General features: G+C 40.7%; 1 protein-coding gene across 1 annotated transcript in view; it reads left to right on the plus strand.

The window, feature by feature from the left end:
- The window catches only part of Dnah9 (dynein axonemal heavy chain 9), a 315,133-nt gene that overhangs the window by 62,076 nt on the left and 239,003 nt on the right, over positions 1-14,054 (plus strand). Inside the window, exons 18-19 of the mRNA XM_076935264.1 lie at positions 9,459-9,681; positions 10,721-10,887. Coding sequence (XP_076791379.1) covers positions 9,459-9,681; positions 10,721-10,887 — 390 coding nt within the window. The remainder of the gene's footprint in view (positions 1-9,458; positions 9,682-10,720; positions 10,888-14,054) is intronic.

Below are 14,054 nucleotides of genomic sequence, written 5' to 3' on the forward strand. Positions count from 1 at the left end.
CTCCCGCTGATTCATTGATTAAATTAAAACAGCTGGTTGGCATCTCTAGCATGATAATTTCAGCCCTGTCACTTCCTTTGTTCACCAGATAATGGTCTGTGCAATTTTTCATGTGGTGCTCAGTGGGGGAGAGGCACCTAGTAAATGGTAAATAACATTAGGGACCATAGTCACAGATCTAACTCCCTTCACAACTCTGATGGTGGAATCTAAGCCTTGGAGGCAGAGAGTTCATCTTAGATTTTATTTCCTATCACTTCACCCTTGCTCTAGATGCTCTGGCTGTGCAATATGGAAGTCATCAGAGTCACAGACTCCTGTGTGTCTCTCTGTGCCATGCTAATAACATCACACATAGAATCTAAGAGACCATCTCTCCTGAGACCCAAACTACCTAGTACTGTATCCTCTAATCTGAAGCACTGTTCTCTGCATAGACAATCTACCTACTTGAGAGTCCCCTGGCCACTCCATCTTAGTCATTGTCCCTAAAGTCTCACCATCTGTCTCCACTCTAAATCTTGAGAAGTGTTCATGTGCAGAAAAAGTACAGCCCCTCTGTCTGATGATCACCTCTAGTGTTCCAGATGACTTTGCAAGAAAGCCAGCCTAGCCCCACTCCTGGATTCTGAGCTGACCCTGAACAGTGCTGAGCTTCCTCTAATCTGTGATCTAGAACACTGAGCAGAAAGAAGAGAGCAAAACTGAGGCATCACCAACCAAAAAAAAAAAAAAAAAAAAATCCAAGAGACTGCCAGGGTGGTGCTCCAGCATGATACAGAGACTGAAAAGTCTTATGGAGATGATTTTCATGGGGTGAACAGGGTTTCTTAGGAAGCAGCAGCCAGTTTCGGTACATTCAGGAAAGCTTTTGCTAACCAAGGAGCTGGAGGCAAGAGAAAGAATTGCTGATGGTGGTGACAATTGCCTGTAGAAAAAGTACCACAAAGGGAAGGCTTTATGGTCCCCCATTGGTAAGCCTGGTAACCCATAAAACACTGGGCACATTTTTGATGTATAGTTTGTTTTTTATTAGGGTGAGAACAGCATATCACAGACTGTGTTTGTTGTAGTTTTCAAGCAGGAAGACACCTGCCATGCTACATGAGTCCATGGAGGGAACATTTGTATTGGGCAAGGAAAAGGGAGAGAGTGGCTAAGATCCCCTATTGTGGTTTCTGGGGGAAGGAAAGGGTAAGGCACACAATTCATCTAGGATTGGTGAGATTGAGTAGTTTTAGTAGGCTCTGGAGCCCAGGACTGTCCCAAGGATGATAGGGACAGAAGAGCATGGCCAGAACATAGGAGCCTGGTGTAAGAGGTAGACTCTGAGGTTAGTTTTGTGTATGAAAGGTGAGTTTGTCATTCAAGAAAGCTCTCTCAAGGTGGACTCTTCCTGCACACAGTAGTCCCTTAAGGGATGTAAGCTTATGTAAGTGACAAAATAAAAAGCACTGGATGTTAAGCATGGTGATTGAGCTAATATGGACAGCCACCACATAGATTCAGGGATCCTTACAGTTGGTTTAAAAAGGATAAACACACAGCAGAATAGTTAGGAGATCTGAGCTCTTGCCTTTAACCCTTCTTCCTTGTTTCTGAAAATAGACAATGCAAAGTGGTTTTAGATTAAACACGAAGTCAAGTGATTCTGTCTACTTTGCAAGCCTTAAGGAGAGTATTTTATTGTGTCATTGAAAACCAGATAAAAATAGAAATAATAAGAAAAGGATAAAAGCCATTTATTACTGAGTGTCTGCTGTGTTTTAGGAAATAGGTGATTTTTGCCTTTTTAAGTGGCTTGGATGGACCACATCTTGCCTTTCATGCTATGCATGCCACTTGCTGTCCAAAGTCTAGCCCTCTATTATCACCCCAGTTAGCTAGGATGACTCTAATCTGACTCAGTCTTGGAGAGGTCCAATCTACTCCTTCTTCTACCTTTCAGTAGACTTAAGTCTTCAGCAAACAAAACAATGCCAAAGTCCCCTGTTACCCTGCCTTCTTTCTACTCCTAACTGAACCTGCTTGTTCCATTAGGAAACTGATGCTACAATAGCCCTCTGAGATGGAGGCTGACTCTTTTGTATCTTTCTGAGCACTGGGCCTAGGATAGAAGCACTTCCTGCTATTACTTGATGCTTACAAGCCACTTCTCCATTTCCTCCCTACATCACTAGTGCCACCAAGGTGATTATCAGACAGTCCCAACTGCCACTCATCCTTGCTGAAGCCACCTACTAAGCTCTAACTTATTCATCCTCAGTGTCAGTCTCATCCTTTCCCATCATCCTAGTGACCTTGCATACCCTTCGAGTCTCCAAACATTTGACATGTTCTGTTGACTCTTACATGCCCCATCTCTCTGCCACACAGCTACACCTGTTTGTATGCTTTGCTCCCAGCATGGGAGAGAAAGATAGGGAAGTAATTGTTCTCTGCTCAAAAGCTCAGGGGTAAGCATTCCATTTTCTGACCACACCTGGTATTTCTGCCTCACTTATTTGGCAGCCCCACCGTGCAGAATTCTTCAGACCAATCAGAATTTCCAACCCATTGATTCCACCAGCTTCTCAGTATCTGTCAGTTCACCACAGCTTCCCACTCCCACCCTGAAAAATCCTGACTCTATTTAAATCTCCACATCTGCACCTGAGCCATTTCTTCTAGCTGAAGCCACAGTGAACTCTTCTTCTGACCAGCCCCATATTCAGAAAGGTAAAGTACCTGCTTGTAGAAGTGTCTCCACATACTTACATATGTTCTTAATGCTTTCATTTCTCCCAGACTCCCTTATCTTTATTCTCCACAAACTCCAGGAGCTTTGCCAGTATTAGCAATGATGACGTAAGCAGTGTTACATGCACATATCTGCATGCAATATATGTATGGGTAGGCATTCCTTTAGGATATCTACATATGGGCAGAGTCACTGGGTCAAGGGTAGCTCAGCTGTGGTAAACCTACACTGCAGTAGAGAATAGCCTTGTGAAGAATTCTCTGTGTCCCAGCATCCTCAGTACCTCTTGGTCTGTTTCATTCTGGACTCTTCTGTGGGAGTGCCATAGTATTTCATGGAGCACTTTACATTACTTTGATCAGGAATAGATGGGTCATCTTTTCATATCTTTAGTGACTGTTTTCTTTCGTATCCTATCTTTCCTTTTCTGTTGAACTTGATTTTGCATTTGTTGCTATTTACTTACACGTTTGATCTGGAGAGATGGCCCAATTGTTAGCAGCACTTGCTGCTCTTGTAGAAGACCAGGGTTTGGTTTCCAGAATGCACATAGTGGCTTGGTTCACATTACCTAACTCGAGTTCCAGGAAATCTGATGCCTTCTTCTGGTCTCAACTGGGTACTGCATATGTGGTGCATTGTGTGTGTGTGTGTGTGTGTGTGTGTGTGTGTGTGTGTGTGTGTGTGTGCATGCATGTGTGTGCATGCATGTGTGTGCATGTATGTGTGCATGGCACCCATGACTCATAACAAAACCCATAACATAAATACAGCACATATACACACATGAATTAAAAATAAAATCTTTTAAAAAGTTACATATATATGTGTTACTTATATATCTATGTGTGATATTTTGCTAATTTATTTAGAACATGAATATACAACTACCCAATACAGTCTCTAGTTTTGTGGCCTATCTGCCCCCTCCATTTATAGGCAGCCATCTGTATTTATATGGTCTACAGTATAGAATCAAACCACCTCACATCAAAACTATATTTGAAAAGCTACATTTGAACTGAACATGTACAGTCTTTGTCATTGTGTGCTAAACAATATAAAATAACAGCCATGTACACAGTGTTGACATTGTATGAGGTACTCATACATAGCCTAGAAAGGAATGATTTGAAGTACAGGGTAAGATTTGCACAGGGAAGAGGTAAATACCACCCTGTTTTACAGAAGGAATTTGGATGTCTATGAATTTGGTTGTAGAGTGCAGTTTCTACTATACCCACCTTAAGCTCTGGGTGGACCATACTACCAGCCCCACCCAGGTTCCCTCAGATCTGCAGATAAAACACACACACACACACACACACACACACACACACACACACACACATTAGCTTATTTTTTAATATGCTTTAGCTCAATGGCTGGACTCTTCTAAGTCTCTCTTGGCTAGCCTGTCTTTCTCTTTACTCCCAGCTCAACACCTCTAACTCCGCCCTCAGCTTTAGATGCTCAGGTACCTTTACTCCTAGTTCAGCACCCTAAATCTTCCCTCAGCTTAGTTGTGTTTCTAATTTCCTGCCTGCTACCCAAGGCCCATTTGAGGAAGCAGCCGATGGCCATTCTGCCCATGATCTCACAAGGCTGAGGCACATGTGTGTGTTTCATCCGTGGATTCAAGGGAACATGGATGGGACAGATAGCATGGTCCACTGAGAGCTTAAGGTGGGGTAGTAGGAACTACATGCTATAATCAAATTCCTAGACATCCAAATTCCTTTTGTACAACAGAGTGGCATTTACCTCCTCCCTGTGCAAATCTTATCCTGAACTTCAAATCATCCCTCCCTAGGTTATTTATGATTACCTCATACAAGGGATCTTTCTCCTCCTAAAGCATGGCAAATCTTTCTCTCCTCCCTTGTGTCTGCTAGCATGCCTGGTGGGTTGGGGGGCACTGGAAGTCCCACCTATTCTGCCTAGCTTGTTGGCTACTGGCATCTTTATTGATTGATCAAGAACCAATTGGGGAACAGGACCTTCAGGGTTCACAGGCAGATTCCTGATCAGAGGGCATCAGAACTGCCACCTACATCTGCTATTCACAAGTGATCCTGAAACCAACAACCTACCATGTAGACAGAAGGATAATTGTGTTTAGCGAACAATTTCTAGATTCAGCCTTGTCAAATACATCTATCTTCTGCATTGGGTTCTTTTTCTCTTGTCTAGTTGAACAAATTCTCTTTCTGCCTGGAGATCCCAAGAGTACTCTCTTATATTCTAAAAGTTTTAGAACATTCTTTCTCACATTAAATAGATCATTCTTTCATGAATATGACAAAACCTCAATTACTGTAGCTTTGTAATAAATCTTGATATCTAATGGTCTCCACCCATTCACTTTCATTAAAAATGTCTTGATAGTTCTTAGCCATTCTTTTTTATATAAAATTTATCTATCATTTTGTAAAAGAAAGGGGGCCATTGCAATTTTTCATTAAATCTGTACCAACCATAGGTGAGTTGGGGGTTGTTATTTATATAGCATGAGTGTCCCTGGTAAGGATATGATTTTTTCCCACTCTTGCCACTGTTGTTTGCCAAGAAAACTGTATAATTCTTACCTTTAAGTTAGCTCACAGATGATTTTGTTAAGATTACTCTTCAGTATTTTTTGATTCCTAGTTCAAAATAGTTTGAAGTCATAATCTAGATGAAAATATAATTTTTTAAATATACTAGTTTTTTCAAGATATCCTGCTAAATTTACTTAATAATTTTAATAAATGACTTGTTGACGCTCTAGGGTTTCCTATGTATATAGCCACACATACAAATTTTATGATTTTCATTTTTTTCTCTTCAGTCATTGTGTTTATCTAGATTTCTTATTTTATTATACTGGTCAGGACTTCATGTTTACTTATTGAAACAGGTGTGTTGATAGGTATACATTTGACCCTGACCTTGAAAAGAATTTTACCAGTGAGTTATATTTGGTGTGTGTGTGTGTGTGTGTGTGTGTGTGTGTGTGTGTGTGTGTGTGTGTTGTACAGGTGGTACATATGTTTGTGTGGGTATTTATGCGTGAATGTGCATGTGAGTGTGTATAAATATAATATGTATATATATGTATGGAGTATGCAGTGTGGTATCTGTGAAAGTGTGTTTGTGAGTAGTGTGGTATGTATATGTATGTATGTGTTTATGTGTGAATCCTCCTAATTGATCAAGAATTCCTGTCATATTTGTTAAGAGTATTTAGTGTAAGTGCAAGTATAATCTTTTCAAGTGCTTTTTCTAAGTACTCCATAATAATTCTGTTTAATCCCTCAAAATGTTCATCATAGAACATTGTGTGATTTCTAATATCAAGTCACCTAGCATTGCTAAAGTAAGTGCATTGGAAAGCGTCAGTTCTGATCTATTTGTGGGCTGAGCTTACCTGCCAGGTCTTTTTTTGGTGCTGCAATTCCTGTGTGTGACAACTGTGGCCTCTTGTCTGCCTTTTCTTACTCTTTTTGTCTCATTTTGGATCTAGATTTTGCCAGCTTTGGGAAACAAGTTTGGGTTCAGTTCTCCTTGCTTATTCTCTGGGAGAGCTGTGTGATGTTGGGATCCTTTTGTCCTTGGGAGTTTGATTTAAATCTTTTATAAAGTCATTGGGGCTTGTAATTTTCTTTGCATGAAGATGTTTAACTACAATTTCTTTAATGGTTATAAAGATATGGATTTTTTTCTTGTCATTATGAAGTCATACTCTATAAATGTATCTATCACTCATTAGTCATCATATTACTGTCATGAAATGTATAGTTTCATCTTATCTCATCTATTCCGGCTTTTTTCATTTCTATTGATTTTTGATTCCTCTCTTTGGCTCTTCTTCTGATTAGTCTTACAAAGAATTACCTCATACACTCATTGTTTCCATTGTTATAGCTTGACATTTATTTCAACAATCTATTATTTTGTGTAAGTATTGCTTCCTTTGGGTTTATTTTCCATTTCTTAGCTTCATTTATTTTAAGTCCATGGCCTTTTTTGAATGCTTTTAGTTTAAAATTTAAATCATAAGTTCCCTTCTGTGTGGCGGTTTACCTACATGCCTGCCTTTCCTATGCAATAATTTCTTCATGATCTACTTCTAAATAGTCAACATTCATCTTAATGGTGTTTGTTCGATTGCTCTGTGCTTTACTTCTGAGTTGCACTGTGCTGTATATAATGACAAGCATTAGGAACATGTTGATGTCTATCATAGGCACCACAGTCAGGTTTTTTGTTTTGTTTTGTTTTGTTTTGTTTTGTTTTGTTTTGTTTTTTGTTGTGTGCACAGGTGAAGAGAGTATGTTCTGTAACTGACATGATACTCTATGTCCCTGCTATTTGCTCAAGCTTCTTAACTATTTTGGTGAAATCTTCTGTTTCCTGGCAGCTTTTTAAAATTTATTCTGCCTAATGTATCAATTGCTGAGCTCACTCTGCTCACATCTTCTGTTTTGAGGCTATCTAGACTATCTGCACTGTCCATGGAACTCGGTCCCATTGTCCTATATTGTATGACTTTACACCACTTGGCTTGTTTTATATATCATCCTGTAAACGAAACCTTTAAGTGACTATCAGAGCCTTCTTCACCTTGGCACTGTCTTTGTAGTTAAAGTCTGCTATGCTGGACATAAACATCCCTAAGGCAGTTTGCCTCTGATTGCTACTTGCCTGGAGTATCTCATTATCCTTTGGCTTTCAACCTTGCCATGGAATTACATTAGAAGAAAGTTTTATGATTGGCATAACTGAATGTTTAAAGTGCTTTTAGCATGTTCACCTTTCATAGTGGGCTTTGTTCACTTCACTCACTGGGCTGTGTTTTAGTTTAATTCTAGCATTTTATTGGGTATGATTTGTTTTATTTTTACAATCCTTTCTCCTTTGCTTTTGAGTTGAACACTTTATTTTTCATTTCTATATCTCATTTTCCCCTCTGCTAGCTTACCTATTATACTATTGTACAGTTCTGAAGACTCTTTTAACCAGCACTGCTTAATGGGTAAATGCATTGGTATTGTCACTCTTCTCAAAACCAGTGCAGAAGGTAGAAAATAGACCTCTGGGATAAAATACTCACTTAGCATATGCAAGTCCCTGGGATTTATGCCCCATCACACACACACACACACACACACACACACACACACACACACACACACACACACATAAACAGCAAGAATGTCATTCTATTATTTATCCACCAGAATATATCCTTCCATTTCTTGTCATTTAGATCACTTTCCAACATTTCTTTAACCCTCTCAAATTGAATCTTATTTAAAATATTACAGTTTGTTATGCAGTGCTGGGGATCAGACCAGGCATGGGCATGCCAGCAAGTGCTACACTATTGAGCCACATCCCTAGACCTCGTTGTCCTGTTCTGTTTTATGTAGATCCATTCATATCACGGGCCATGGGTATATCCACTAGCAGCTCCTTTAGAAGCAGCTCCTTTAGAAGCAGCTCCTTTAGAAGGCTCTATTGACGGAACTCCGTTCCTCACCTGAGCATACTTATTTTGCTCTTGTTACTTAAAAAATATGAAAAGAATTTTTAGACAGTCATTTTTTTTAGATTGTTGGAATATTATCTTAGGACTTGTTTCATGATGCCCTGGCTTCTATTATGTTTTTGCTACTAGTTGCTGTTAGTATAAGTATTTCTCTTCTCCCTCCTCTTCCTCCTCTGAAGTTTTACACTGAAACATCTGTGGGCATTTCTGTATATGTGTTCTGTGGTTGGTTGGTTGGTTGGTTGGTTGGTTGGTTGGTTGGTTTTGGTTTGTTCTCTCCTGATGGATGGATGCTCACTGAATACGTGCTGAATTACAGAATGTTCTTCACTTACTTCTCATAAAAGCTAGTGAGACAGGATGAGTCTTCTAATGTTCTAGGTAAAGAAACCAAGGGCCTGAGAGGTTAAGTGTCTTAGCCATAGTGACATGTCTAATAACTCTCTCTCTCTCTCTCTCTCTCTCTCTGTGTGTGTGTGTGTGTGTATGTGTATGTGTGTGTAAAAGAGAGAGACAGAGAAGAGACAATTTGGAGGTAAGAACATATTTTCTTGTATTTGTTTGTGTTTTTGTTTTCTCTTGAGACATGTTCTCTCTGTGTAGACTTGCCTTTCCTGGATCTCCCTATATAGACCATTCTGGCCTCGAACTCACAGAGACCCATCTGCCTCAGACTCTCAACTGCTAGCATTAAAGGTATGCACAACTATGCCCAGCCCTCATGTTTGCCTTTTAAAAAATAATTTAAAATTATTTAGGACTTAACAAAAGTTATAGAAACGGCATGAAGAATCTCTGTTTATGCTTCCTTTTCCAAAAGAAACCATCTTGTCTAGCCACAGTACATGATCAAACACCATGAGTTATCATTGATGAAGAAGTAGTAACTAATCCATAGAGGTATCATGACAACATACGTTGCCCCCCACACATACATTTTTCTGTTCCAAGATCCTACCTAGCAACACACATTGCATTCATGTGTCACATATCCTGAGAGGCCAGGGCTGCCTCATCATTTATAACCTGCACACTGGTGAAGAAAGCCACATTAATCACAGGGCTGGCCCGTCCAAGTGCCAGGCCCATGGTGGGCTTTTGTGACAATAGCTCCTGTTAGAGATATCAGTAGCCTTCCTCTAGAGGAGCACAAGAAGATCAGTCCTGTGCTTCGTGTTCTTCCAGCCTGGCTGACCTTGATGCATTCATAACAAGCACCGAAAGTGGTTTGCTCAAGAGGGTGGAGAAAGGAGATTTCCAAGGATTGGTTGAGATCATGGGACACCTTGTCACCCTTAAAGAGCGGCAGAACAGCACCGATGACATGTTTGAACCCCTGAAGCAAACAATTGAACTGCTGAAGTCCTACGAACAAGAGCTGCCAGAAGCTGTGTTTAAGCAACTGGAGGTCAGTGCGTTTAACCATTCCTTACAAGCCAGAAGGAGAGTCTTAGGATTTCAGAGGGCAGGTAGGTGGGGTCAAAGTAAATGAAGAATGACTCAGTGATGACTCCAGATACAAGGTCCATGCCTTAGGATGATAAAGTATAAAGGTAATGTCTATCATTTTAGGGAATTCATAATTACTAAAAATTGTAGTAGCAAAACTCATGGGGATACCAATTTTACCCCAGATTTAAATGTAACTCAACTCTTCTTGTTTTGAAATTTGATTTTTTATAGTTAGCCCAGATTAGGGTTTATTTCATCTGACAGCTCATTGGTCACACCGCATCACTGAGGGAAGCCAGGGCAGGAACTCAAGGCAGGAACTAGAAGCAGAAGCTGAAATAGATACCATGAAAGAGAGCCGCTTATTGGTTATTCCCTGGCTACCCAACCTGCTTTTCTTGTACCATACAATATCATTTGCACAACCCACAGGGGGCTATCCCATATAAATAATTAATCAAGAAATACCTCACAGACTTGCCTACATGCCAATCTGATGGGGGCATTTTTCAGTTGAGGTTCCCTCTTCACATAGGATGCTGGCTTATACCAAGTTGACAAAAAAAAAAAAAAAAAATCTAACTAGAATATCATCCCTGTTCTGACCCATTCTCTGACAAAAGGTTGAGCCAAACATTTGATTTGGGGGAAAAAATCAGATCTTAGTGCAGTTAAGAAGGTCTGGGGTGGGGGAAAAACTCAAGAAAATAACCAAACACCATTAAGGACTATAGGAAAGGGCAAGGGTTACTAGGTCAGAGGTTGAAGGGTATAGGGGTAGTACTGTATCCAAAGCAGATGAGTGTGGAAAGAGAAAACAACTGGAAAGGTAAGTGAGGGAGGAGTGGAGTGACAATGCAGAGTTAAAGATGAGACCAGTAAATCCCAGTGAGCCTTACAGCAGGGGTGAAAGCAAGAAGTGGTGGTGTGGAGTCTCAGGTTGTAGGGGATGGGGGAGCAGTATGGATGTGAGCACTCCCAGGTGTTCTTCACAGGAACTTCCTGAGAAGTGGAAGAACATAAAGAAGATGGCCATCACGGTGAGGCAGCAGGTGGCCCCTCTGCAGGCAAATGAAGTGGCCCTCCTCCGCCAGCGGTGCTCAGCCTTTGATGAAGAGCAGCAGCAATTCCAGGAGAGGTTCCGCAAAGAAGCTCCCTTCAGGTATGGGTGAGGGTCGTGATCTTATGTTTTGGCTCTTGCAGCAGAGAAAGGCATGCTAACAGTCCTCCCTTCTCCATATAGGTCCTTTAGTTACAGTACAGTACTGAAGTGGGTGGAGTCTTAGTCCCACCTGTGTGAAGGACTGGACAACCATCCTCCCTTTAGACTTACAAGAAGATTTAGAAGCTTCTTATGACCTCCCCCCACACACACACCTCCTGGTTAATGAAGGAATTATAGGGGCTTGTCAAGGAATTATGATAAAATGGTTAGGATTTCCTAAATTAGAATTCTGAATTTGCAGAATTTGGTTCTTTGGCTGGGCTTAACAGGTAGTTACTAGAAAACACACAGGCACATATCACATGTATGTATTTCCCCCTCCACCCCCCAACCGCCAGCTGCCTCAAGCACACATTTTTAAAACCAGTTGCTAGAATGCTTAAATAATGTTGGAAGGCATTTTGGTAGTTTAAGTTTTAGAGGTTAACATCTGAGGACATTTCTCTGCACTTGGTAATCCTGTGGTACCTGTTTGTTGGTAATCACACATTTTGCATAAGCAGCTTCTTACTGATCAGACTTTTAGATAGCTGGTGGCTCATGGCTCCCTGCTTCCCTGTCTCCTGTTCAGTGTGCCCCTGAGACACTAGTCAGAACAGTGCCCTGAAGCATTCTCCTGGGATTATGTCTATGGGGCCTCATCTTTCCATGCACTGATTACCCTCCAGGTCTTACCTCAGAGGTGAAGCCAGGGCTCAGTTTTGTGGTTTTAGACTTAGACATCTCTAAATGGAGAAAGCATACAGAAGAACTAAGAGATTTCTCCAGGTCTGCTATCCATGTCTGTATCACATCAGGCTGTTTGATACTGTTTGTGCTCCAGATGATAATAGCAATCTCTTCATAGGAAGTTGCTGGAATTAACAAGATAGTTGCTGAAAGTGTTGACTTTTAGGCATGGTGTGTTGGTGTCCTGCTGTCCTGGTGGGCTACTGTTCAAATTTTAACACTAAAAGTCTCAAGTCTTGGCCTAATCTTTTTTAAAAAAATCTATTTTAGTTGATAGGTAATAACTGTATACCTTCTGAGACATGGTATAATGCTTTGGCACACTTGTACTTCATATAAAGTTCAATTTGGAATATTGAGGATATACCTTACCTCAAAATTGTTTATTTCTTTGTGATGAGAAAATTGGATATCCTCTCCTCCAGCTGCTTTGAATTGTGTCTTACAATCACATACAATCATGCCTATTACCAGCCTTCTGAGTAAAGATACCCATATGCTTCCCTCCTAGTCTATCTCTGTACCCCTTTACATCACCTTTAGTAAGGACCTGCCCTCACCAGTCAACCATCTAATGTTTATTAAGCAGCTGCCACCTTCTAAAGCCACCATTGGATCTGTAAAACACAAGATGCTATTACTAAGAGGCAGGCAAAAATGGGACTCTAAACTACACATGATATGAACATAATTAAGCTTGTGGCTCTATAGCAGGATGTGCCTACAATCACCATGCAGAGCTTTGAATGCAGAGCTTTGAAAGCCCCCAATGCTCAGTCTGTCCTGAAGACCCACTAAATTAGACCCTTAGGGGTAAGACCTGGGCATCAGTATCAAGTAAGGCTTCTCTAATGATTCCTGTGTAGCCAAGTTTGAGAACCACTACCCTGAATGGTGGTAACTAGTTTTGTTTGAAGCAAACATGCGGGGACCTAGAATTTCAAATGACTCCAGACCTTAACAGTTACTTTAGGAGGTTATACCTTTATTCCAAAGAAATGTTTTTTGCTAGGAGTGTTTGTGGAACACATCAGGGGACGACCATTCTTTTATTTACTGTTCAAGGCATATCTTTTAGGTCCTCCTTTGTGTGTACAGTTAAGGTTCTAAATTGAACTCAGATGCAAGGAGGCAACACAAAGGAGGAGAGGCGATTTGCAAGAGGTCATTGTTTGTCACAATCCTGTCAGTGGCAGCCATACACAAACCTTTGTGTCAACTGTCTACTTAAAATCCTTCAAATGAAAAAAAATAATAAAACAAAAAAAATCCTTCAAATGAATCCATAGATGCTTACAGAAATATCTTCCCACAGTGACTGTTTGACAGGAACCAATTATGGTGTTCTTTTCTGGGTTCTTCAGAATGGTGGTAGTCATCGCTCATGCATAGGTAGCATGTATTGTTCAGTTGCTGGGCTACTTTCTTTTCTTTCTGTCTATGACTTTCTTTTCCAACTTAGCACTCCTTTCTGGTGCCTGCCATGGTGGTGTTACTCTTAGCTGGCTTTCTAAATCCACATCTGTTAATTTCACATTCAGATGAATCTTTGGAAGAGAATGTTTCCAAAAGAACTTTCGCAATAGTCTGCGAAACCAAATGTTGCTGAAATTTTGATGTACTTCTCTTCCAGAGTCATGGGGCTCGTGCTAAAGGAAAGCTTAGCAGGCATCAACTCCTGTTTGTTTTGTTTTGTTTCTTACATTGGTGTGTGTGAGTGTGTAAAATGTGGAGCCAAGGTGTGCTCTTGTTCCCATAAGACTTGATTCTTTATAGATCTCTAGGGTCTGCTGCATTCTCTGACAATACAAGTTTCTGTCCCTTCAGTGGGCGATGCTCAGCTTCTAATGTTCTTATCTTTGAGAAGAAGAAGAAAATGAGTGTCTCGTTAGGCTTTTGCCATCTGACAGGTGCTGTACAAAGTTGGGCTTCTGAAATTTAGATTCCCTCTTCGTGCCCAAGTCAAGTGTTCCTTCTTCCTTTAGTTCTTCTAAGACAGCTCAGCATATTTCCTAGCTGTGTTCCCACTCTTCACAATAATTGACTAAACTGTCATACTCAAATTCAAGAATCTTCTACTGCCTTTTAAGTTTATGACAAGTTATACTGAAACCAATGTTCCCTGCTTCTTCTGTCAGTCCCTTGATCAGTCTTTGACCTTGAGCACAGGTTGCCTGACCTTAAAAAATGGTGCCATGCTAAATACTCTTCCTAACTTTTCAAGGCCAAGGTAACACAAGGATTTTCATAGCCTAGAAAGTCTATCCTATGAATGCCAACTCACAGAGAGAGACTGGTAGAGCTTTCAACTGGCCTCCAGATTCTGTGAACAGCTGGCAAAGTGACCTAAGCATGCCCTCCATTAGAAGCTGTGC

The sequence above is a fragment of the Arvicanthis niloticus genome, chromosome 6 (assembly GCF_011762505.2).
Source record: "Arvicanthis niloticus isolate mArvNil1 chromosome 6, mArvNil1.pat.X, whole genome shotgun sequence".
NCBI lineage: Eukaryota > Metazoa > Chordata > Mammalia > Rodentia > Muridae > Arvicanthis > Arvicanthis niloticus.